The sequence below is a fragment of the Podarcis vaucheri genome (assembly GCF_965113315.1).
Source record: "Podarcis vaucheri genome assembly, chromosome: 9".
NCBI lineage: Eukaryota > Metazoa > Chordata > Lepidosauria > Squamata > Lacertidae > Podarcis > Podarcis vaucheri.
The window spans coordinates 15820036-15847263 of NC_138767.1; the positions used below are offsets into that span (position 1 = coordinate 15820036).

General features: G+C 44.5%; 1 protein-coding gene across 6 annotated transcripts in view; it reads left to right on the forward strand.

The window, feature by feature from the left end:
- PTPN13 (protein tyrosine phosphatase non-receptor type 13) overlaps positions 1–27228 on the forward strand; it is a 172333-nt gene that overhangs the window by 26530 nt on the left and 118575 nt on the right. For all 6 annotated transcript variants that reach the window (XM_082236237.1, XM_082236238.1, XM_082236240.1 and 3 more), the window contains exon 2: positions 20234–20353. In XM_082236237.1, the coding sequence (XP_082092363.1) occupies positions 20239–20353 (115 nt within the window). In that variant the 5' untranslated portion in view covers positions 20234–20238. The remainder of the gene's footprint in view (positions 1–20233; positions 20354–27228) is intronic.

Sequence of the window (27228 nt, forward strand, 5' to 3'; positions counted from 1 at the left end):
AGCCGAGGGCATAATGTGTCCCTTTGTCCAGTAATTCTAATAATATGAAAGGATTTATCGTCTGCACATTGTGAAAGTTCCATGAACTCTGGTTTCTGGCTGTAGCACACTTGGCTTTCCATCATAAGAGGAGGTCTACTTTCCCCCACCTCACTTTCTGACAACACATGCTCTTTCTTGCCAGCCGTAGTGTCTTTGAAGGGCATCCTACGATTTTGGAAGTATAAAAATATCCTGAGTGTATGCAAGCAGTTGGAAAGGAAGCATCGCTTTTCTCAGAGTCAGAATCATAGATGCGTAGAGTTGGAAGGGATCCGGTGGGTCATCTAGTCCAAACCCTTGCAATGCAGGAATCTTTCTCCCAACGTGCAGCTCGAACCCATGACCAAGTTGAAGAGTATCATGGTCTACCATCTGAGCCATCTCAATTCTATATACTATCATGGTCCCTCTTTTCCAGGCTAAACATGCCCAGTTTTCTTAGGACTGTTTTCCACACCAGTGATCGTATTTGTTGCCCTCCTTTGAACCTGTTCCATTTTGTCTCCATCCTTCTTAATGTGTGGCATGCGGAACTGGATAGTTAGAAATATTCATTTTTAGGCCACAATGAGAAATTCAGCGCAAGACCTATCATATCTGATTCATACCACTTGAGCTTAGATGTCAGATATTTTTAACCAATATTTGTGCCTTTCTTAATGTAGAAAAATTAGCCTTTAATTTGTTCAGATTATTAATTAGGTTTGAAGAGATGCGTGCGTATATAGCATGTTTGTATTAAGAATCCAGGCCACTTCAATTGCTTTTTTTTTTGTTTTTTTAAATGATGTTTAAAATTTAATGATGTTAAGAATTTTAAAGTTACAAAGAAAGAAGAAAGAAAAGACAAGAGAAGGAGAAGGAGATAAACCAGATAAACATAACAATTAAACATTACAGATCAATAAAAACCAAAGCAAAAAAAAAGTAACAAAACACACAATACATCTAAATCAAAAAGCAAAAATAAACAAACAATTAAAAAACAAGTCTAATATTCCCAAATCCTTAACTTTCATTAACTTATTTCAACGACCTCCTCACACCTCCCTTTTTTGTATTCTAGTTGTTAATTATCTCAGCAAATCCTTTCCATCTTTCACAGTATTCTGTCATTTAAATTACCTTAATCTATTTTAACCTTATCTTACCTAAAAAACTCTAAAACTTAAAACTTATATATACCAAATTCTTTTAACCATAACATATTCTTTCATAATTCTTTTTGACATTTCTGCTAAGGCCAAATAATTTCATTCCAACATTTTTCTAATACTCATTAATTTTACAATACTTTTCTAAATAAATTTTGAAACTTTCTTCCAATCTTCATCCATCGTCTCTTCTTCCTGGTCTTGGGTTTTGTCAGTCCTTTCTCGTCCACTTCAATTGCTTTTTGACACAACATAACTGAAACTTCAAAAAGCAAGACCTGATTTTTATTTTAAAAAGATTTGGCTGGGGAGGGCGGGATATAAATAAAATTTATTATTATTATTTATTATTATTATTATTATTAAATTAAGATTTTACACAAATAAAATAACATAAAAAGAATATATGTTCTATTAAAATCTGATCCACTTTTTAAAAAAATATCAATTGTATAAAATGTGAATACCCTTGTGTGCACCAGCTTTCTTCCTAACATACACACACCCCTTTCTTCCTTGCCATAGTCGCGCGAGTAGCTTTCTCAGCTAATCTGGAGCTAAACCCTCCTAATTGCAAGATTTATGCTAGACAACATAAGCCTCTCTCTCAAAAAAAGGGGAGGAGGGGTTTGTCTCTCCATAAGTGAACAGTGCTTATAGGAAATGTTTGTCGTGCCGGACTAGATTGTCATTGACACTGTGTTGCAAGTATTTGAGCCTATCTGTCTGCAGTGCTGTTGTAATATCCGTCTAAAGTTAACATGAAGGTGTGTTTCCCAATGGTAGTTTGATATATTGATTGAGGCATCACAGCTGGACTAATAGTCTGGTGCAGCAAATTATAAATTGCTGTTGCAGGAAAGTATTTGTTTCCTCCAGTCCACACCACATTTATTCTTTTGTACAGATATATTTTTCTTGCAAATCTGAATCTGTTGATACTAAACAAAAACCACACCCCTAAGTTTATAACGAGACAAATGTAGCACTGTGGACAGAGAATTGATTTAAACCCAGGTGACAAATTGACAAAGTGCTCAGATTCATAGGTGTGTGGGAAAGCAAACGATAGCTGGTCCCATTCAGCTGTTGTTCAGCCACCTTGTGGGACCCACAGTTCTTTGAGCCATTTGTGCCTACCTTGGTCCCAGTATAATGGTCCCAGGTAGGCCAAAACATGTAGAGAGCACCAGGTTAGGGAATGCAGCTTCTAAGGTGACCAGATGCAAAGGAGGACAAGACTCCTTTGCCATCTAATTCAGGGATGACCAACGTGGTTGGACTACAACTCCCATGACTCTCAGACCATTCTCCATGCTAGCTGTGGCTGATGGTAGTTGGAGTTCAGCAAACTCCAGAGGACACCCCATTGGCTGCTGCTAGATGCCACCTAGAAGAAGGATTTTGGGTAGCTGTTGCTTGTTGTGCAGGAGTGAAATTCTTCTGAAATTCTCCTTTCTGCGGGGAAAGGCACCCTGTCCTTCTCTGACAGCAAGCTTAGTTTTATCCTGCTCTGGAGGCTAGTACCCAAACTAATGGAATTGAGTTACAAGAAAGGAGATTCCAACTAAACATCAGGAAGAACTTTATGAGCTGTTCAACAATGGAACAACTCCAACAAGAGGTGTCAGACGTCTCCTTCCTTGGAGGTTTTTAAGCAGAGGTTGGGTGGCCATCTGTCTTAGATGCTTTAGTTGAGATTCCTGCATTGCAGAGGTTTGGAGTAGACGACCCTCAGGATTCCTTTCGATTCTATGATTCTGTGACAGCAAGGAGACCCATCTTAAGTTGGTGGTGCAGCCCATTTGTGGGTCCTGACCCATCAATTGATGTATGTTCTAAATAAAACCCCCCAGCGTCCTTATACCAGTTGAGACCATTAAAGGTAAAGGTAAAGGTACCCCTGCCCATACGGGCCAGCTGTGACTGACTCTGGGGTTGCGTGCTCATCTCGCTTAAGAGGCCGGGAGCCAGCGCTGTCCGGAGACACTTCCGGGTCACGTGGCCAGCGTGACGAAGCTGTCCGGCGAGCCAGCACCAGCGCAGCGCACGGAAACGCCGTTTGCCTTCCCGCTATAAAGCGGTACCTATTTATCTACTTGCTCTTAAGAGTGCTTTCGAACTGCTAGGGCAGGAGCTGGGACCGAACGGCGGGAGCTCACCCCGCCGCGGGGATTCGAACCGCCGACCATACGATCGGCAAGTCCTAGGCACTGAGGTTTTACCCACAGCGCCACCCGCGTCCCATGTTGAGACCATTAGCCAATTTTATTGCGGTAATTCTGCACTGCATTAGGCAAAGGTCTTTTCCATAATGTGTGACCTGGCCGTAGGAACATAGGAAGCTGTCTTATACAGAGTCAGGCCAGTATTGTCTACACTGGCTGGCAGCGGCTCTTCCAGACTTCTACATTCCCAGCTCTACCTGGAGATGCTGAGGACTGAACCTGGGACCTTCTGCATGCAGAACAGATGTTCTGCCACTGAGCTATGGCCCTTCCCCATCACTGATGATGCCGGGGAGTTGAACCTGCAACCTCCTACAAGCAAAGAGTATGTTCTTGCCACCAAGCCATGTTGGCTTAGACTGTAAAGATACGAGACCTGGCAAAAGAAGAATTTCAAAGTGGATGGAACCTGTCCTGGTTGGAAAGTCTTACGGGGATTTTTAATTTTTGCACAGCCTTTCAATGTAATTCACCGGAATAAAAAGGTACGTGTGCGACACTTTCGAAATGAATGGGAGGAAATTATATCTGAGCTGCTCCTCTTTCATTGTTTTCTTTTTCCCTTTTTGTTGTTGCATATGAGACAACCCTATAATTAATTCTAGACTGAGACAGCTCTATCTTCAAGTCGTAGGGTTAGAAGCAACCTGAAGGTCAAACCAGGAAGCTCAGGATGCAGAGTCAGGAACACGCCTCTTGTGGTCAGGATCCTTCCATTGCAGAGCATTGTTTTCTTGTGACACGAAGTAGGGAGGGACAAATCTGTCCGTTTTGGTTTCTCTCTTTTTCCAGACTTTAGTTCAGTTCTCCATATTTCCACTTCAGATCACTATCTTTTTTTTAGTCCTCGGGAAAATTCACCAGAATTTTTTACGTATTTCTCTTAAAATGCATATGTTTGTATGCACATTTTTGCAAAGGAGTTTCCCCTGATACAATCCAGTTCTTGTATCCTTTTTTTTACACCCCCAATACATATTTGTATGTTGTTTTATATATATATATGCATTTTTATGTTGTGTGTGTGTATGTGTGTATATATATATATATATATATTTGCTTTCGTATATATATATATATATATATATATATATATATGCAGGTTTTGGTGTCTTCGGGTGTCTTCCCGTGTAAGAGTCGGGGTGTCTGGGCGACGTTTCGACGAGGTCTCACTCGTCATCTTCAGGCTGGTGCTTTCGGCTTCTTGTTACTGGAACAGAGCAGAATCTGGTGTTTGAGTTCCTATAAATACTGTTGAGGGGTGTGGTGTATAGCCTCCAACGTTCTGGGCAGAGAGGAAGTTCCTAGATTAGTGTGCCTTTTCTTCTTTAGAAGAAAATCTAGGAACTTCCTCTCTGCCCAGAACGTTGGAGGCTATACACCACACCCCTCAACAGTATTTATAGGAACTCAAACACCAGATTCTGCTCTGTTCCAGTAACAAGAAGCCGAAAGCACCAGCCTGAAGATGACGAGTGAGACCTCGTCGAAACGTCGCCCAGACACCCCGACTCTTACACGGGAAGACACCCGAAGACACCAAAACCTGCATTCCTGTACCCGTGAAAATCTACGAAAGCAAATATATATATATATATATATATATATATGCATTTTTATGCATATACATTTTTGTACACGTTACTTGGCTGGAGAACTGCCTTTCAGAATTTGGAGGCATGTGGATTTTGAAGGATGTCTATGTTTCAGTTCATTTATTATTATTATTATTATTATTATTATTATTATTATTATTATTATTCCCGTCATCCAAAGATCACAGGGCACTTTACAGTATGAAAACACAAAATGCCTACTGCTTTGGAAGGTCTGAGTTAAATGCCTTTAAATGGGAACTGAATTGTATTTCTAGTGCTCAGGTTGCCTTAACGTTTATTGTGGCAAGGTGTGACAGACTTTTGTGTTGCAAAGAATGGATATCTTTACAATTCCCACTCCTGCCTCTGGCTTGTGTTGCCACGGTCTACTCGTTCTGCCTTCTGCACCCCCTTGATGCCCTATGAAGTATATTCCAGCAACTATAACAAACGTAGTATAGCAATTATAAGCAGTGGCTCACTAGCTCAATGGGTTGAGAGCATGCCTTGCATTCAGAAGGTTCCAGGTTGCTCAGTTTATCAGCTTATCAGAAGCTGGGTATCAAATAATAGGAGTGTTTATTGTAAGCCTGTTATTATTTACCTTAAAAGTATTGGGTTTGTTTGTTTAAATCTAACCTAAAGCATGCTTTGCTCACGTTACATTCTGATTATATTGTTTTATAGAGTACTTAAATTTAGAGAGAGAAACTCTATACCAGCTCATCTTATGCTCTCATTATTGTGAAAGGAAGGAAGGGTAGGTCAAAGGTTTAAAGAAGCTCAAGGGACATTACTTACTGTCTTGAAACTTGAACTGCTACACATTTTTTGTGAACAGGACATTAGTGGAACGTAGTCTTGTGATACGCCTCTTCAGAATCAACGCTGAGTATTTTTAAACCTAAAACATCTTGTAGCCTTGTTGCCTTTGAAAAGAAAGAACTGTCTCTTGGTGACTAGGCAGGGAAGGAAAAGAAAAGTTCCTATATCTGTCTTCTTTTTTTAGTACATGCATATAAGGATTTAGGCTGCAAACGCAGTACACTTTCAAAACCCATGCTTGCCCCCAAAGAATACTAGGAATTATGGTTTACCCATCACAGAGCACAGTTCCCAGCTTTCTTTGGGGGTCATGTTCTTTAAATATATGGCTTGTACACAGCCTTTGTCTACATGATTTCAGCCAGTTCCTCTCTCATAGCAGTGGGTGTGTGGTGCTGTAATGGTTAAACTTGCCAGACCATCCCTGGAGAGAACAAGGTTCATGTTCTGCAGGATCCACAGCTCATTTGTAGAGCAGATGTTTGCATGCCAAAGGTCCCATCTTAAATCCCTGATTCACAAGACACAGTAAACCCAATCTTTGGCTGAGCAGGTCCGGGCAAATGTGTGGGAGCTCCTAGAGGTGAGTTTGCAACCAGTTTGCTCCTCACCAGTTGTGTTTATTCCTGCTCCATATTAAGCTTGGCTTGGTGTGTTGTCGAAACCAGGATTTGTGGTTCAGCTCTCTCCTCGCTAACTATGAGCTGTAGCCAAGGTTAGTTCTTCACTGAAGAAGAGAAGAAGAGTTTGGATTTGATATCCTGCCTTTCACTCCCCTTCAGGAGTCTCAAAGCGGCTAACATTCTCCTTTCCCTTCCTCCCCCACAACAAACACTCTGTGAGGTGAGTGGGGCTGAGAGACTTCAAAGAAGTGTGACTGGCCCAAGGTCACCCAGCAGCTGCATGTGGAGGAGCGGGGAATCGAACCCGGTTCACCAGATTACGAGACTACCGCTCTTAACCACTACACCACACTGGCTCTTGCTTGGTACAAGACAACTTTCTATATTTTTATCTTTTATTTCTGAAGTTCATCCTTCAAAGCAGTTCCATCTTTGAACTTTTATTGTTTCTATTTTTATACCTCCCAAGTTTTTCCCCTCTTTCTTTCTTTCTTTCTTTCTTTCTTTCTTTCTTCAAATGCTTTCCGAAAACAGTGTGTGTTCATTTTGCTATAGCTGATGCCAGTGTGATAGGGATCAAGGATGATTAGACTCCTCTTTGAGACAGCTCTCTTTTTTTGGTGACTTGCCTGTGGCTAGTTACGGATATTGAGATTTCTGTAGAATGTTCTTAGGAAAGCAGTCATTCATGAATATTACAGAAATGCCTGTATGATTAAGCTAGTTCCAACTTGCAATGGCAAGCAGTAAAAGAAGAGCATGTGGAACAGAGCCGGTGGTTGGAAGCTTGGTTCCCTGGGATAAAGGGAAAGCTGATTCCACAACCGCATCCCATCTGGTGCCTGCGACCAAGTCACTTTAAAATGCACAGTTTCCTGCTGCAAAGCTGTCTTTGTTCCAAAACCTTAATCAGATTTCTAGGGATCCCCTCTATTGACAGTGGCAACCCTTCCCTAGCAGGACCCGAAAATAGATGCACAATCCCGGGAGATTAAAATTCCACCTGTCCTTCAGGAAATCTCGGCTCTTGTTCAACCACAGAGAGAAAAGCTTTTCTAACAAGGTAGAAGCAGTTTGTAGGGCAAGTGGTCTCAAGCTGTGAACTCAACGTTTTGTAGAGAGATTGCTGGGCTAGGTTGTTTCTAAGAATCAACTATGAATGGTCTGTGGCTCCCATTTATCACACGATTAAGTAAAACCCAGTCAAGTCTATGCACCTAATCTTCCCTGGAAGCATGCGTGCCTTTGTCTGTGCTGTTGACTCATCACAGGTCTTCAGTGGGGAAATCTCAGACCATTGAAGAATACAAACTTTTTCTTTGTGTAAGATCTCAGACCATATTTGCAACAGCCAGACTCAAGTCTCCTGCTGTTCTTTGCACCACCCACTATTGGGCAATAGTATAGCTTCCGGTTTAGTAGTTTTCAGGGTTATATCAGAGGATCAATATAGTTCCAAGAAGGGTGTGTGAAGGGTCGCGAGAAATTCAATTTGGTTCATATTTTAAGGGCAATCCTACCTCATTCACACTGTATGAAACAATATGCGAACCGAAACTCTTCCGCTCTTTGAAAGTCTCACGTCTCCGAATTTTGCAGTGCTGTTCTCAAGCTAAGTAATAGGTACAAAAATGCATATATTGTGGTAAACTGTGCATCAAAATGCATATATTTGTGAAAATAAAAATTGCATTATGTATGGGGAAGCTGCTCTGGAAAAATGTGTATCAGACCTACTTGGATTTCAACAGGGAACAGGCTTTTGCTGCAACTGACACCAGAGTCTGCCAGCTTGAATTATTTTTGAGTGTGTATGTTCTTCATGAAAGTCATTGAGAGGGAGATAGACGCTCCTCATTAGGGAAAGCATTCCACAAATGGGGAGCAGCCGCTGAAAAGTCTCTGTTACCGGTCATCCCCAGTCAGGCACCCTCAGTGGCAGCTGCACCTACAAGGCCTCACCTGCCGATCATAAGGTCCAGGATGGTTGAAACTGGGGAAGGTGCTCTTTTAGGTAGTTGGAATCCCAAGCCATTTGGGGCTTTGTATGCTAGTTCTAACACTTTGAATTGGGCCCGTTAGTTCACTGACAGCCCATGCAGCTATCAGGACTGGTGTAATTCCATTAGGCTACTCCATCTGCCTAGCACAAAGTGGTAAAGGGTAAAGGGACCCCTGACCATTAGGTCCAGTCGTGACCGACGCTGGGGTTGCGGCGTTCATCTCGCTTTATTGGCCAGCATGACTAAGCCGCTTCTGGCGAACCAGAGCAGCACACGGAAACACTGTTTACCTTCCCGCCAGAGCGGTACCTATTTATCTACTTGCACTGGCGAGCTTTCGAACTGCTAGGTGGGCAGGAGCTGGGACCGAACAACAGGAGCTCACCCCGTTGCGGTGATTCGAACCGCCGACCTTCTGATCAGCAAGCCCTAGGCTCTGTGGTTTAACCCACAGTGCCACCCGCGTCCCTAGCACAAAGTGATAGGGTAGTCCATTTTCCTGAATTCTCTGCATACAGCAGAAGACTTGGGAGGAGGGGAGACTGCAAGTAGCAGCTAACTAACTGGTGCTGTCCACAACCTGTGGTCCCTTGATGAGAGGGGCCTGGGAGCTGGGCCACGAAAGATACTGCATTGGGAGCACAATCCTGTACATTCTTTGCCTTGCATAGTACACCACAGCATTGCACTATCAGGGTGAGACCTTAGAACCTATTGAGCAACTTGGCATTTGAGTCATTCAGTGTCAAGTATTATTCGAGTTCTATGGAACTCTGTTTTGACTCAGTATTTTAGACACAATTTGTTTTCTGTTAAGCAGCCATTAAGGCTTTGAATTACAAATGTCATAGGTCAGAAAGGAAGTTGAGTAATTATTTCTGCAGCTTCTATTTTTTGTTTTTCCTACTTGGCTTCCAGAAATGTCTTGCAATACTGGGATGTCTAGAGAGAACTATTAAAGGCGATCACAGCTGAACTAACAGAAGATGATAACACTTAGACAAGATTCTGCTGGCCTCTGTATTATCATTAAAGTTAGAAATATTTGTAACTGCACTGATATTCCCATCTCCAAATATCAAGTTAAGACTGAATAGATAGCTAACCTATATTGTCTACAGTAAGTGTAATAATCACCTTGACTAGTAGATGACATTTTATTTAACTGCTTATTTGCAGATGTTAAAGGATTTACAACTCATGTTGATTTGCCACCTGGATGATATACTTCACCCCAGAGGGCAAATAGCAGCTTTAGGGGAGTAACGTAGATTGGGGAAATGGCACAAATGCAGGAAATTTGACAGTGCCTCTCCTTCTGTCTGTCTGGATAAAATTTAGAGTGTGTGTGTGCTTGGTCAAGGAAGTCTGACTCACTCCCTTTCTTTCATTAGCGGTGCACAGATTAGTCCTTAACTAAAGGCAAGCACACAAACTAAGGCAGCCTTGGGCTTGGATTCAGGGCATGCAGGGTGCTGCTGATTTCATGACTACCCTTAAGGAATTGGGAGCAGATGGCAGGATCAGGTATGCCTTCTTGCCACTCCATCCCTTCTGGACTGAGCATTTTTCCTGCCAGGCTTACATTTAAGTCAGCAGCAATTCCTGTTTTACTGCAATTCAAAACCAGTGTTTGAAGCATGGCAGCTATTAGCCCAGTTTGGACGTCACATTGAACCATGGTTTAGCATAAGGCGAGTGAGTTGCAGTAAGCCTCAGGCTTGCACATTTCCCTGTTTGTCCAGCATGCCTGTGGAGGAGAGTTAGGAAGCCTTCACTTACATTCTTTGCTTGACCACAACTCATTGTTTTTGTAGCAAACTGTAGTTTATGCAGGAGTGGAGGAACTGTGACCCTCCAGATATTGTTGGGCTACATCACCATGGGCCAAGCAAGCATCCAGCAACATGTTCCCCATCCCTGGATTAATGGTTAAACAGTGGTTTCAGATTGGCTTGTTAACCATAGTTTAGCTAGTTCAGATGTTGCGGTGAAGCAAAAGTGGAAGCCAGAGCTTTCTAAATCACCCTCGTGACCTGAGGCTTTGTGTGGCTCATTTGCATCCATCTCTAAACTATGAGTGTGGCATAACGTCTTTCCTCACAGAGCAGTTGTAACGTGGACCAGGTTGCATCCTGTAGTGGGTAGTGGTGGCCACCAACTTAGATGGCTTCAAGAGCGGAGCAAACAAGTTCATGGAGGATAAGTTTACCAGTGGCTACTAGCCACAATAGCTATTCTCAGCCTTCGCTGTTGGAGGAAGTATGCCTCTGTGAACACCAGTTTTTGGGAATTGCAAGTAGGCAGAGCACTGTTACAGTCACGTCCTGCTTGTGGACTTCCCGTGGGCACCTAGCTGGCTGCTGTGAGAACAGTGTACTGGAGTATTGCTCAGTTGGTAGAGCATGAGACTCTTAAGTTCAGGGTCATAGGTTGGACTAAATGATCCTTGTAGTCCCTTCCCGCTATATGATTCTATGATATTCTATTCTGTGTCTTGATGGGCTTTGGTCTGATCCAGGAGGACTCTGCTTATGTTCTTCGTTCCATAAATTAACAACAATTGACACTTGCGCAATTTGGGATGAGAAAAACAGCACTTCTGTTCTTGATAGCAACCACTCCTGAGATCTAATGAGCTCATCTGCTCATTTAAGTAGGGTTACCAGTGCTAATGAACTCTTTGAAATGCTGCTCGTCACTTTCGTTTATTGGATTAGCCTTGGTTGCAGTTGCTTGGATCATATGCCAGTTAAAAATGAAAGTGGTGAGGAGGGGGCAGACAAACCTAGAAAGACGTGCCGTTTGGGAGCACGCTACGCCGAGGTGGTATAAGACGGCCTGCAGAGGTGCATCCATCCCTTAATTTGAAGAACGCGATTCAAGAACCCTGTGATTACTTACAAGGGCAATTCGCTTTTACAAGAATCAAACTTGCCTTTGTAGTTGAAATTGTATAGAGTTTGTTGAATAGCAATTTAGGATAAGGTGCAGTGTGTTGGCTAAACGTGGCATTGTTGGAAGTTCAATGCTTGAAGTGAGTGTTCCAAAATACTCCTTCCCCCTACCCCTTTCTACTATTTCTTTTTTTTAAGGCTGTTATTAGAACAACAGGAGTTTGGGATTAGAACGTGCCAATTGGTTACACACAAAACGTCCAGAAACAAGTTTGTCTCGTTCCCAGGTGAATCTGGGAAATAATAATTAAAAAAAGAAGTGGGTGTGTTTCATGGGGGGAAAGCTTGTCGTTTGCCCATTGTGAAATCGCTTTGGCATTAGTGAATCCACTTCTGAGAAAAGGTAATGCTCTAGTTCTGTGATCAGTGTGCAAGAGAGGAGTGTGATGCAGCGCTCTGCTTGGCAGTGATTAACTGGAGTGTCGTGAAGAAGTGTCGCAAGAATTGATGTTGTGTATTCCCTGCATTCCCTAGGGATGCGGTCCTCATATTTCAAAAGCTATTGGCTAAGAGCAACAGGAGTAGCCAATGCGGTGCTCTCTAGATGCTGCTGGACTCCAACTCCCATCAGCCCCAGCCAGCTAACAGTCAGGGACGACTGGAATTGTAGTCCCAAGCAACATTCGAAATTAGCTGGGCGCCAGTCGCATTTCACAACTGGCAGTTGGTCTTTTGCGGCTGGATGGAGATGTCTGGGAGCCCGCTTTTGGCACCTAGCATCTCCACCTACTTGGCTGCAGTCAGCTGGTTTGCTGGGCACCACGGCAGCGAAAGGCGCCATCTTTTGCTGCCGTGCTACCCTGCAAAAGCGCACACAATGCAAATGGAAGGAAAGCATACCCAATTACATCTCACATGGACTGAAAACAACGGCAGCAGCGAAGACTATACAGTGGTACCTCTGGTTACGAACTTAATTCCGTTCTTAACCTAAAACCGTTCTTAACCTGAGGTACCACTTTAGCTAATGGGGCCTCCTGCTGACGCCGGTGCATGATTTCTCTTTTCATCCTGAGGTAAAGTTCTTAACCTGAGGTACTACTTCCGGGTTAGCGGAGTCTGTACCCCAGTGGCATAGTGTGGGGGGTGCAGGGGGGCTGGCCGCACCGGGTGCAACATCTGGGGGTTAGGGTTAGGGGGCGCAAATCCACGGGTTAGGGGGTGCAAATCCACGGGTTAGGGGGCGCAAATTACTTGCCTTGCCCCGGGTGCTGACAACCCACGCTACGCCACTGCTGTAACCTGAAGTGTTTGTAACCTGAGGTACCGCTGTATTTCCTGGATTGAATTCTGTTCCCGACATGGGATGAATAAGGAAACATTGGCAATTTCCACTCCCATTTCTGTTTCCATTGGAATTTTCCGAGACCCCTGATATTCCCCAACCTGGATGCCTTTAAAGGGGAATTAGACAGATTCCTGAAAGATAAGCCTATCAGTGGATGCTGGTCATGATGACTGGGTGTCATTAGCAATGTCAGAAGACAACACACATGGAATACTAGTTACTGGAAACCAAGGGCTGTTGTGTTCTTGGTTCCCAGGTGCCTCTGGTTGGCCATTTTGAGAACAAGATGCTAGATGAGCCTTAGGTCTTATTCAGCAGGGTTCCCCTTAGCATTCCTATTTTGGGCACTCGTGGAGATGGTTAACCCTTCCCCCCGCACACACTATAGTCCTGATCCTGCTGATCTAGTTAATGCTTAAAGAGTTTGAAAAGCGCTTATGCACATTTTAATGTCATTTTCTACTTGGTTTCCCACCAGCATAATCTTCTTATCACTATGTTCAGCCAACTCCCCAAGAACCACCTATTCGTTCTGACTTCCTTTTTCTAAAAAAATTAAAATATCACATTTTCATAATCACATTCATAAGCGAAAATGCATTCAGTAAATATATTGCATCATGTTTAGAGGATCCAGCAACACAGACTCCCCTTGTGTGATGCCTGATCCAGTGAAGAATAAAAGGAAGCCGGTTTTTCTAAATGTTTCTGTTGAGTCAATTCTTCCATCCCGTAATTGTTTATATCATTTTATTCAGTACTATTAAGCCCCAGATTTTTCTTCCTTTGGTCTGATGAGGGCATTCTATTGGTTTCCCATGCACTGCTCTGCCCTTAAGTTTTACCTTATTCCAAAATCATTACCAGATCGACTGCAAGGACAACCAGCTATTTTATTATTAATATTTTTGAAGAATTCCTTGGTTTACAAAGTACATGCCTCATCTCTTTTTTCAGGTTATGCAGTCTTTCTTACAAATCAGTTACATTTGTTGTGATACATTAGTGTTGTGTACAGTATAAAGTGGATGCGGGTGGCGCTGTGGTCTAAACCACTGAGTCTCTTGGGCTTGCTGATCAGAAGGTCAGCAGTTCGAATCCCGGCGACAGGGTGAACTCCTGTTGTTCGGTCCCAGCTCCTGCCCACCTAGCAGTTCGAAAGCACCTCAAAGTGCAAGTAAATAAATAGGTACCGCTCCGGCGGGAAGGTAAACGCCGTTTCCGTGCGCTGCTCTGGTTCACCAGAAGCGGCTTCGCCATGCTGGCCATGTGACCCAGAAAAACTGTCTGCGGACAAATGCCGACTCCCTCGGCTTATAGAGCGAGATGAGCGCCACAACCCCAGAGTCGTCCACAAGTGGACCTAATGGTCAGGGGTACCTTTACCTTTTCCTTTACAGTATAAGGTTGGGGAAGAGGAGGGGGAGAAGAAGGGTGGGGTCTTGAGGTTTACAGTGGTACCTCAGGTTACATACACTTCAGGTTACATACGCTTCAGGTTACAGACTTCGCTAACCCAGAAATAGTACCTCAGGTTAAGAACTTTGCTTCAGGATGAGAACAGAAATCGTGCTCCGGTGGCGCGGCAGCAGCAGGAGGCCCATTAGCTAAAGTGGTGCTTCAGGTTAAGAACAGTTTCAGGTTAAGTACGGACCTCCGGAACGAATTAAGTACTTAACCTGAGGTACCACTGTATATTCTTTTATATAGTGTACATGTGGGGTTTTCTTTCAGCGTCAACTGAGTAAAAGGACAACCAGTTATAATTTTATTTACTTGGAAATAAAACTGCATTCTTTAATTAAGCAGCAACCCCACCATTTGCACGAAAAGTTACCTTTGGCCTTCATACATCTCCAACAACCATCTAGTATTGTTAAGTACATTTTAGATAATCTGTTTGCATTCTGACTTTCCTTGACTGACTTTCTCCTCTTCTGCCTTTACTTCCAAGAGGTTCAGTACAGGCACAACACTCCAAAGCATAGCTTGGAGATCTAGCATGTGTCTTGTGCCTTTCTATCTGCTACAATGCTATTGCCATTAACAACCTTCATTTGCTTTAGCTATTGTTCCTTGTATAATCATTAGAGGTTAAGGCTAACTAATATTGCCTTTTTTTTTCCTAGAGGGGTAGCTGTGTTAGCCTGTCGAAGCTTAAACAACAAAGTGTCTTGTGGCTGCTTTAAGAGTAATAAATTCACCGTGGCATAAACATTTGTGGGCCGCAGTCTACTTTGCCAGTGCATGAAGTGTAATTCCGGATTGGCAGACATATACAGTATGTGGGATAAATATCAGTCTCATATAACGAGCATGCTTAGCTCTAGTTAATGCGTGAAAGGGTTAAGACCATAGAGTAAGCAGTTCTGCCAGACTTAACTAGGTCACGCCCCCTCACCTTGAGAGGAAGGGTTACCAAAGCCTTTGTTCATTCTCTTCCACCATGTGACTCTGATCAGAAAGTACGTATGGGTTAGTTGTTCCAAGCTTAGACCGTATTTCTATAATTTGTGTTTCTATACAAATAATTAAGAAACTCTTACCTTTTTTAAACTGTTTTGCTGCCTGTCTTTTCTTGCTGCTGTATTGAAAAGCACATCAATCTGACCTTTGAAAAGTTTGCAAGTAAACATTTTTAACTGACCAAGCATGTTGTCTATATTTCTATGCCTAGGGAAGTAAGGGGAATTTTGGAAAGAATTTAGAAGGGAATATCTTAAAGGTCTATCAGCCTTTATTTCCAAGCTTTACCTTCTTGCATGTTTTGTGATTTGCTCTGCTGGGGCTCTCTTCCCAAGAGAGTGTATGTCCCAAACCTGGATCTAGGCATCCAGGGAATTCTTCTTTTATTCCTTTAAACCAATTACAAACAAACACTTAAAAAAACCAACAATATATGCACATAGCTGAGAGTTTGTGTGGGAGGGAACATTGGGAGAAAAATAAAATGCAAAAAGAACAGACAGTGATGTAATAACATAAAAGCAAAATAATTACAATGACCAGTAAATGAGGCTGTGCTGCTGATAACACACACTTCCTGGCATTGGTAAGCTAGTTAATGCACAAGACAAGGCGAGAGCGTCTGTGCTTCTTTTCCTAGATCTCATTGTTGGATTTGAATAATACCTACCATGGTATCCTCCCAGATCAGGTTTGTGGGATGGGTATTCTGGGTACTATTTTGCAGTGGCTCCACTCCTATCTCCAGGGTCAGTTCCAGATTGTGGTATCTGGGGAGTGCTCTTCAGGCCATGGTCAGTTACGCTATAGGGTTTGCAGGGCACAGTTTTTTTCCTTTCCCTTGCTGTTTATCATCTACATGAAGCCATTGGGAGCAGAGTTTGAAGAACGGTGTCATGAACACACGAAGGACACGTAACTCTACATCTCCATAAAATTCGAATCAGGTGTGGCTTCTCAGGAGCTGTATGGGTTGCATGAGGGTAATTAAACTGAGCTTTGAATCTTAGTACAACGGAGGTTATGTGAGTGAGTGGTTTTCAAGTCAGGGAAATTGCCTGTTTTGGATGAGGGTTGACTCTGAAGGAACAGGTGCATAGCTTGGCAGGTGCTCTTGGATACGTGTTTGACACTGGATGTAGTTTCAATGTCTAGGAGTGCCTTCTTCCATCTTTGACTGGTACCAACAGTTATGTCCATTCCTGGATTGGGATGCTTTAGTTGTGGCATTGGTCCAGGCATTGGTCGCCTCCTCCAGATTGGATTATGGCAATGCGCTGCATGTGGAACATCTTTCAAGGTTGGTTTGGATGCTGCAGGTATGGCAGAAGGCCAAAGCCAGGCTGTTGAAGGGGCTGCTCTTTCAATAGTGTGTGACACTGTGCTGAATGAGCTGCCAGTATTGGAAACGTGTAGGGAAACATAGGAAGGTGCCTATTCAGATTATTGGCCCATATAGCCACAGCCTGTATGGGCAACATGACTGAAAACCTTTGTTTCTTTCAGTTGTGCTATATATATTTCCAACACTAGTTGGTTTATGATGATCCATTATTTTCCATGGTATTCCTTTTATCATTATATCGTGTCGATTAACTTCTTATCATGGCTTTCTTATCATGGACAAAGGTTAGGTGGTGATCTGTCTAGATCTGTTTTAGAAGACATCTAAAGGCAGCCCTGTTTAGGGAAGTTTTTAATGACTGATGTTTTAATGTATTTTTAATCTTTTGTTGGAAGCCACCCAGAGTGGCTGGGGAAACCCATCCAGATGGGCGGGGTCAAAATAATATATGATGATGATGATGATGATGATGATGATGATGATGATGTCTGGGGTTCTTTAGCTGTGTTTGCTGCATTGCAAGGGGTTGGAGTAGATGACCTTGGGATTTCTTTTCAACTCTTAAATTCTGTGGTTCTTTGGTTCAATTAAAAAAACAAAACCTTCAACTTGTTTAATTTTCTTCCCCCATCCCTGATATATTATAGCCAAACTTGCCATGTGGGGCATCAAAAGTTGTATGAGTTCACTTTTCTCATAGGTAAAGGGACCCCTGACCATTAGGTCCAGTCCTGGCCGACTCTGGGGTTGCGGCGCTCATCTCGCTTTATTGGCTGAGGGAGCCGGTGTATAGCTTCCGGGTCATGTGGCCAGCGTAACTAAGCCACTTCTGGCGAACCAGAGCAGCGCACAGAAATGCCATTTACCTTCCCACCGGAGCGGTACCTATTTATCTACTTGCACTTGGACGTGCTTTCGAATTGCTTGGTTGGCAGGAGCAGGGACTGAGCAACGGGAGCTCACCCCGACTGCGATCTTCTGATCAGCAAGTCCTAGGCTCTGTGGTTTACCCCACAGCGCCACCCACATCCCTTTTCATTCAGCATAGATCCATATCTATTATCAAATCAAGCAAACACTGTCAGGGTAGTTTTATGGCAGAAATAAAGGGCTTTTAAGAAACAGCATCATTGTCAAACTGGTGGTTTTTATGTCTTTACCATTCTTTTCTCCAGTAATACATCTGTGGCATATAATTCTTGGCAGTACATGATGATGGGATTACAAGCAAGTATGAAATGGCTCTAGGCGTACAAGTGAACTCAGGCTATTAAAACATGAGCTTTCACTTCTGTTTAGTCACAAAGGTTCAGACTTTCAACCTGGAAATACCAGCACAGGAGGACAAAACCCACGACTCAAGTCGGATTTAATATGTGCCACCTGAAGCACTCTAGAGCCTCTCTCAGAAGTTCTTCTTGCTCAGGGCTCCTTCCAGTTAGCCACAGCCTCTTCAATATATTTCATTGCATTCATGGCCCAACAGTCATCATATACTCTCAGAAGAATGAGTGCTCAGTCCTCAATAGGCAGTTCTGCAGTTTGTCCCTTAAGCTTTTACTCTAAAAGTGTTATGTACTTCTGGAAATTTTGGTGTTGATACCTCCCTGTTGTGTGTGGATGGTTCGGTTTTGACCACTTAAGGTCCACACTTGGAAAACTGAGTGTGCTTTCAGTATATAAGTTTGGCTTCAGAATACAGCGGAACCTCGGTTGTCGAAAATAATCCATTCCAGAAGACCATTTGACTTCTGAAACATTCGATAACCAGGGTGCAATTGTCGGTCGACAAAATCCATTGAAAAAATGGAGAAAAGCGCCTCGGAAGCTGTTTGATTTCCGAGACGTGTTCGAAAATGGAAACATTCACTTCTGGGTTGTCGCCGTTCGACAGCCAAAATATTCAACTTCTGAAGCGTTCAACAACCGAGGTTCCACTGTATAGTATTTGCTGCAGAATATCAGCATTTCTTTTTTCTTTTCTTTTTTGAAAGCAGGTTGCTATTCCTTATAGTTGAAAATACATGCTTGAAACGGTATTTACTGTGCCTGGTGCTAAATGAAGTGCTGAGTAACTTTTCCAAGGAGCAGAGCTTCAGTATCCTGCATAGCTTCCTTGTCTGTCGTTGCGACTTCCAAAAGCAGAATGAATTGTGTGAAAGGAAGAACTCATTCAAATGTGTTGTATTTGCACAATTTATTCTGGCTGAAGGTTTTTAAATTCTTGTTGCAGAAGTTCTGGGGTTGGTTTTAGAGGCGATTCCTCTTTCCCCAGCATACACAGGTCTTGATAGCGGAGGAGCTGTTGAAACTTGAAAGCTGCTTTCTTGATAGCAGCTGGCTGGATGCTTAATAAGTTCTTACCCATAAAATACCTCATTAGTATATCACTGTCTTGGGCAATAAGATTTATAAAACAGGCGACACCAGTTATGTTTAGGGATGGTTTCCCCAGAGGGAATTGCTGGTCTATTTTCAGCTGTGCTGTAGCGCCATCATTACAAGTGGCTAAGTGGTGCTACTGCAGCTTCTGAATCAGCAGAGATCAGGTGACACTAATAGCCAGTTGGGTCACATTATCATTATCATTATGGTTATCATTATCATTATTAAAATTTCTATACTGCCCTTCATCCAGAGATCACAGGGTAGTTTACAATATGAAAACCTAAAAGTATAACAACCAACCAAAAACTTACAGTTTGAAAGGCCATAGATTTTTTTAATTAGCCAGACACCTTAAGATATATAATGAAAGCACCAGGCAGGCTTCCATGGGGAACGTACCCCACAAGCGGGGAGCCACCGCAGAAAAGGCCATTCTCGTGTTGCCTCCCTCTGGACCTCTCACGGACAAGGTACACTAAGAAGGGCACCAGATGATGATCGCAGGGTCTGGATTGGTTCATGTGGGAGGAAGAGGTCCATGAGGTCTTGCAGTCCTGAGGCTTAATAGGTCAAAACCAGTACTTTAAATTAGGCCCGGAAACAAATTGGCAGCCAGTGCAGTTATATGTTCAAACCGTCTTGCCCTGGTGAGTGTACTGGCCCTACAGAAGCTCTGGATTTTGTCCTGACACTTCAGTCCAAGCAACTTGCAGTTGGTGAATTGCAGACAGACTGCATTAGGGGAGGGGTTGTAGCTCAATGGCAAAGCCCCACATACTTCGCATGCAGAAGGTCACAGGTTCAATCCTCTGTGTCTCCAGGGAGAGCTGGGAAAAGACCCTTGTCTGGAGAGTCAGTCAGCGTACCAAACATCTCCTTATTTTTCCCTGCCTGCCTCTGGGCTACTAGCCCTGATGTGTGAGAGAGGAAGAGTTATACAAGCAGAAAAATTAACCCTACAGTTGCAGAACTTAGCCAGGGCAGTTCTGTAAGGAAAAAGGTAAATAAATGCCGCTTAGTGCATTTAATGTGAGAATAGAACCTATGGAACTGCCTTAGTCCCAATAAGACCTTTGGTCCGTCAAGTCTCAAACTGTCTACTCTGACTAGAAGCAACCCCTCTTCGTATGCCCTTTGCATGCAAGACGTTTTCAGGAATCTAAATATTGTGTTTTGGAGGTAGGTTTGAATTGCCCTTGTTGTTGCCTTCAGAGCAAAATTCCTCCCGAATTCTATGCAAATAGTACGCATCAGAAAGACCTGAATGGAGTCCTGGCACATTCTTGAACAAGTGTCATCTTGTCTTGATTCCTCAGATAACATGCATGTGTCACTAGCTGAAGCCCTGGAGGTTCGGGGAGGACCACTGCATGAAGAAGAAATATGGGCTGTATTGAATCAAAGCGCGGAAAGCCTTCAGGAGTTGTTCCGGAAAGGTAAGGTCCTGACTTGTAGCAGAAGCTTTGCAGGGAGTGGGGACTTTGTGGTTGACCTGTGCATAACTGGGGGTTGGTGTGTGTGTGTGTGTTGGAGAACACTGTCATGGATTCCTGTATAAGGGCAAAAATGGGAATACAGTGGTACCTCGGGTTAAGTACTTAATTTGTTCCGGAGGTCCATTCTTAACTTGCAACTGTTCTTAACCTGAAGCACCACTTTAAAAAACCAACACCTTAACGTGGTGTTGTTGGGTTTTTTGGGGGGGAGGAGGCAGGCAGAGGAGTTGTGCCAATACCTCTTTTATGTCCTGTCATCCCCATCACCCAAGTTTCCTAGTTGCATGGCACTGCCTGCATATTTCTTTTTCCTTATCTTCATGAGCCAAAGGGCTAGAGACCAGATTTGATCGATATACAGCCGTACCTTGGAAGTCGAACGGAATCCGTTCCAGAAGTCCATTCGACTTCCGAAAGCGTGGCTTCTGATTGGCTGTGTTGGAAGCTGCGGAAGCCCTGTTGGATGTTTGGCTTCCAAAAATAGTTCCCAAACCGGAACAGTCACTTCCGGGTTTGTGATGTTCAGGAGCCAAAACATTCGGTAACTAAGCTGTTCAGCTTCCAAGGTATGACTGTATCATCCAAAACCGGTTTGAAATCCATATCATGATGTTGATTTCATAATGTTTGACCTGGCAGTAGATAGCAAATCACTGTGTGTGTGTGTGTGTGTGTGTGTGTGTGTGTAACACAAAATCACAGTGTGGGGAAAACCATGAAGCCAGCCCAATACCTCTACATAGTTCCATCCTTATATCAGACATTATGATATATTGTGATGTTCATCTGGTTATATATCCTGATGTTGAAAACCAGATATATCGCCGAGCCCTTCTAGAGACTTGCCTTTTGCTGTAATGAAAGATGAATGTTCTAGGAAGGGGTCTAGAAAATGGGTCAGGGGGAATGTTCCCATAGCCTACCAACAAGCTACGGGTCAGAGTGCATGGTGGAAGCACTAATGCTGCTGCAGCCATGTGGACCGTTGCGTCAGCCGCTTTTGATTTATCAGCATTAATGAAAAGTTGAGTTGGAGAAATGGCCGTTCTGTAAGTTCCCATCCCAAGCACTTGAAGCTCTGTGATGACACATTTGGCGCCGTGTCAAGGAGAAAAGCCTGGGGCAGTCTCTCCTCCTACTCCAAACTCCTTAATGTGAAAAACGAGTCTCAAAGGTCACGTTTTATTGCCGTTCCAAAAAAGCAACGCCCACAAGAGCCCATCACCCTCTCTGTGAGTGCATAGCCAAGGTACTTGGGGAAAACTTTATCTTAGTAAACCCAGTTGTGCACATCCTGTCGTCCTTTTTTCTCTCTGAAAAGTGGGGAGTTAAAGCCCATTTTCTCGTTTGCCTTTGCTTGCTCTTTCTTCATCCGTTTAAAATGCTTTCCTTCTCACCGCAGGCCAGTTCACTGTTGAAGGTGGTTCGCACCAGCGGAGATAGGGGACAATTGTACTGTGTCCTGCATTTATCCCAGGAGGAATATACATCTATATATAGAGAGAGTAGAACTGTAGGGAGAGGAGGTAGCATAATAATAATCTGTAGCTGACTGCAATTCATATATCCATCATCACTGCAGTAATAGAAATAATAACCGTGCCTAGTATTCCCATAGCACTTAAGAATGTTCAAAGCCACAGATTTTTCTGCAGTTCTGCTTATTGCAGCTCAGCAAAGCAGGTCAGTGTTATTGTCTCGATGTTAAGGTTGGTGTGATGGCCTAGGACTCTTTCTCGGAGCCAGAGGAGTCTCAGTCCACACCGGATCCTTTGCCTTAGGCGGCAGCTGAACTTTGTCTGGGGCCTGATTCTGAAGAGCCCCAGTCTGCCCAGGTTCCCCTGCAACAAATACCAGCTCCAGATGCAGAGATTACCTTGCTGCCTCCAGCTGGGTAATCACTTACAGCTGCTCCACTACCAGTTGGGTCAGTGGAGACTGAGGCGCCCCTGGGTATAGTAACCCACCAACATCTCCCGAGCTGCAGAGACTAAGGTCTGAGAGAAGGAGAGACCTGAGTACTCGCAGGAGGAGGGCTCGCCTTCGGGCGAGACAGGGAGGTGAGTCACCGGGGGATCAGGACCGGCCGTTACCCCGACAGAGATAAAAGGCTGCTGGACCCCATCCCAGGTTGCAGGAGCAACATTGCTGTTTGCCAGAACCTGCCTGTGATCCTGTGCCTGACCTTGCCTGGTTTCCTGCCTTGTGTCCTGCCTTGGTCCTGTTGGACTGACTCCTCGTGGAACCCTTGGATTTGGGACCGGGCCTGGAATGCGTTGCTCGGGTTACCTCTGGGCCCAGCACAGTTAGGGTCTTCCTGACACTTTGGGAAGAGCCCTTGCCAGTCTGGTGTCTTCCGGGTGTTTTGGACCACAACTCCCATCAGCCCCTGATGGGAGTTGTGGTCTGAAACACTTGGAAGTCTCCAAGCTGGTGAAGGCTGCTTTAGAATGCTCTCAGACCACTTCATTTGCATTATCTCAGGATAATCCTAGACAGGGATTATCCAAGACATCTGCTGGGGAAGAGGCTGATGATCTACATCGGGAAGAAATGGAGAACAAAGATCTGCTCTGGGGACAAGGTTGAGAGGAGACCCAGCAGGGCCATGTATTTGCCAAGAGGCCGCTGTAGAGGTGGCAACATTGGCCTCCAAGGAGCATGCCACAGCTGCCGCTGCCCCTGTGAAACCTGCCACCTGAGGCAGTCGCTTCACCTTGTCTCATGGAAGGTGTAGCCCCGATCCTAGATGCTTGGAAGAAGTCCTTCACTCTTATTTGATTGGAAGGTTTCTGTTGAGGTTGGAACTTAACGGGTTAAGTTCTTCCCATGATGCCACACCATTCTGACGTCAATTTTGGAAGCTTGGGAGGAGCTTGGGAAGAGTATGCCAGTCCCACTCGGTACTTTGTGGGGAAAGGATGCAGTTTTGTCATGGCTGCAAATAGTCCTGGAAATTCCTGAGAAATGTTGGAATAAAAGCTGTAAATAGACAAACCTGGACTGTGTGTGTTTGTCTGGAAGCCAAGCTACATGACAGTTTTACACCGCTGTGTAATCTCTGCTACGGCGTGACTGAGAGATCGGAGCAGAGCGTGCGGCAGGAGAAGTGTGCCGGGCAGTAAAGAGCTAATTGAGGATCGTAAATCAATTAGCGGGGGTCGCGCCAGATCAAACAACTTCCACAGGTTATGGGTAACCTAAATCACCTATCGTAAAACTGTCACGGAAGAGCTGCCGGGAGCTGAGAAATCTGCGGTGTCTAGCAGAGGAGCACGGGAGCAAGCAAGCAAGCAAGCTGAAAGACGCTGTTGCTGAATGCTGTGGAGCTGTGAGCTGAGAGCAGCAAGGAAACGTTTCTCCACGCCAGAAGAGCTGGTGCTTTTGTAAGTACAGCTTGGGGCCAACTTGGGAGAACGGGAGAACATGGCAGATGGCCAGGAGGTGATTCAAGCTCCGTTTGAACAGCTTGAGGAACTCACCGCCCAAGCGTGGAATACCTGGGCAAGATGGGTGAGAGCGTGGTTCATAGCCACGGAGGTTTGGGACATATCCCAGAGGGAACCAGTGCAACTGGTGGACAGAGATGCAGGAAAGCTGAAGTCTGTTTCTCTGGAGGAGAAAATGCAGAGGGAGAAAGCTATGAGAGCTGAGGTCTGCATGTTGAGAGCAGGTGTTCATGCTAATTTGCAACATCACCTGGAAAACGTTGAATCTGCGTGTGAGGCCTGGAGTGTGCTGAAACGTCTGTGTGAAGGCTCAGCAGGAGGCCTAGAGCAGATGGAAGCTGAAAGCCTAGAGATGGCTGGAGCCCCTGTTCCTGATGATTTAGCCTCAAGGAGTGCTAGTGAGCAAGTCGGGGGGGCGGAAAGTTCCAAAGGCAAGTTTGAAAAGTTTTCCACTGAATCTGCTGGAATGGAGCGGCAGTTCAGGGGGGGCGGATCTGGCAAGGAGTGCTTTTCCGGAAGAAGGAGGGCCAGGCCAGCTGGGAGGAGCCCCAGGCAGTGTTTTTCCACTGGATTTCGTCAGTGCTACGTGTGTGGATCTCACAGTCATCTCAAAAGAGACTGCCCACAGAGAGCAGCTGCACAGGAAGGCTTCAAGGACACCTTCCATGGAAATCAGTCGGGTTTCCATGGGAACAAGTCTGGAAGGGGAGGTCAGCGTGGGAACGCAAGAGAAGGACGAGGAAAACAACGTCAGGAGACTTATCAAATCACGGCTAGTCTGGCGTTGGCTGAAGACAGCCGTGGGACAAGCCAAGAGCTAAGTTTTGTTATTGACTCTGCAGCTAATCGCAATTTGATTCCAGAGACACCTGCTGTCGAGAGGTGGAACTGCACGGCAATTCCTGCCGGGAAAACTGTACTGTTTGCAAATGGACAGAAAAGAAATATGACTAATGCTGTAAATTTGCATTTTTGTATTTTACAGGAAACGTTGGAGTGTTGTACTGTTCCTGGGATGCAACACTGTCTTTTATCTGTGCCTTATTTACTGAAAAAGGGATTTACGGTTTGTTTTCAGGGTGATGTGTGCACAATCTCCAAAGGAGGGAGGATGCTTGCCAAGGTTAAAAAGGGGCAGAATGATCTCTTCATTCTTAAAACGTCTCTGGAGGGTGGTGGAAATGCTGGAAAAGCACAGGTGCAGTGTGCTAAGGTTCCCAGTCATGTGCAAAAGTTGCACAGGTGCACAAAAGGGTGTGAACTCCGGAAATGTGGGAGAAGGTTCTCCACCAGGGTGCAAGGGTTCAAGAGCGACCGAGGGTCACAGTTTACTGGGTCTGCTCTGGAGGAGTTTTTCAAGGAAAAGGGAATACGTCACCAGGTGACGGGTGCAAAGTCTCCTCAAGGGGAGGAGAGGGAGGCAGAGGCTGAACCCGGTGATGGGGACCAGGTCCAGGGTCAGGGGTCAGGGCAGGTTTGGGCATCTCCAAGGGTTGTGAAAGGAATGTCCAGGTGTGAGGCTTCATCTCCGGTAAGCGTAATGGAGAAAGCTCACGGACGGGTTGTCAAGTCAGAGGGGGACAAGTCTGACGGAGAAGACACAACTGCTGGCCCAAGTGGGTCAGAGGGGTTTCAGGTCACGGGTGCGTGGGAAAGTGTCGCACAGTGTGATTCTGGGAGTGTTGAAAGGGTTCAACAGGTGCCTGGGAAAGATGCTGGGAAGGAGCACAAGGCAAAGGGTAAGGTGTTGAGCTCAAAAAGGTCTTGTCAGAAGGTGCAGCAAGGGGGGGTGTTGAGGTTGGAACTTAACGGGTTAAGTTCTTCCCATGATGCCACACCATTCTGACGTCAATTTTGGAAGCTTGGGAGGAGCTTGGGAAGAGTATGCCAGTCCCACTCGGTACTTTGTGGGGAAAGGATGCAGTTTTGTCATGGCTGCAAATAGTCCTGGAAATTCCTGAGAAATGTTGGAATAAAAGCTGTAAATAGACAAACCTGGACTGTGTGTGTTTGTCTGGAAGCCAAGCTACATGACAGTTTTACACCGCTGTGTAATCTCTGCTACGGCATGACTGAGAGATCGGAGCAGAGCGTGCGGCAGGAGAAGTGTGCCGGGCAGTAAAGAGCTAATTGAGGATCGTAAATCAATTAGCGGGGGTCGCGCCAGATCAAACAACTTCCACAGTTTCTACCCCAGTTTTCCTTTAAAAAGGGGGCGGGGAGCTCAAGGCAACGTTGCAACTAGCGCAGAATGCAATGGCTAGGCTGTTCTGTGAGATACCCTACCGTACCCACAGGGACGAGGGAGAAATTCGACTTGGTTTGTCGTTAAAGGCGAACCTGCCTAATTTACACATTCCAAAACAATATGAGAACTGAAGCACAGCCATCCTTCAAAATATTCCAGATTTTGCAGTGCAGTTGTCTAGCCAAGTAATGTGTCCAAAATTGAATATACTGGGGTAAAGCATATATTCCGCATATATTTGCGGAAATGACATATTAAAAATATTAGGCAAAAAATAAGTATATCAGGAGAAATCCACACTAAAATGCAGGTGCTTTTTCATGAGGACTTTTTCATGAGCCTCTGTTTTGCTTTCAGATTGATTGTCACACCACCCCCAAGTTTGCTTTTAGAGGGAATGGTGATGAACACTTCTGTTCTGTGCACTCTGGGAGCTCTTGTATTATTATTTTTACAATCTGCAGTGCTACCTTGGGTTACAGATGCTTCAGGTTACAGATGTTTCAGGTTACAGACTCCGCTAACCAAGAAATAGTACCTCGGGTTAAGAACTTTGATTCAGGATGAGAACAGAAATCGTGCTCCGGCGGCAGCGGGAGGCCCCATTAGCTAAAGTGGTGCTTCAGGTTAAGAACAGCTTCAGGTTAAGAACGGACCTCCAGGATGAATTAAGTTCTTAACCCTAGGTACCACTGTATAAAGGAAGCCTGAATTGTAAACCAGCCCTATGCACCTTCACCCAAAAAGATCCCTCGTTTTCTTCAGTGCAAGTAACTTCCAAGGACTAATCCTGTTCAGAAAGCCCCCTTGCGCAGTCTGGGAATTGCCTGGGATTCATGAGATTTACTGTCCTTGAATTCTGTGATGATCTCAAGCTTGATACTATCCTCACAAATACACAAATAAAGCCTTTTTATTGATTCGCTTGCACACTTCTGAATTGCACGCTTACTTTCGGATCCCTGCATTGTCTTCAGACCACTTTGAGGGAACTGCACAGACGATGTAGTAAGAGTTCCCTTTCCTTTCATCTTCCATCAATAGGGGTTTTATTATTAAGTCGTCAAACCAAATGGGGACTGTTAAAGCACCCTGCAAATGCTCCTTTCATTGCACAT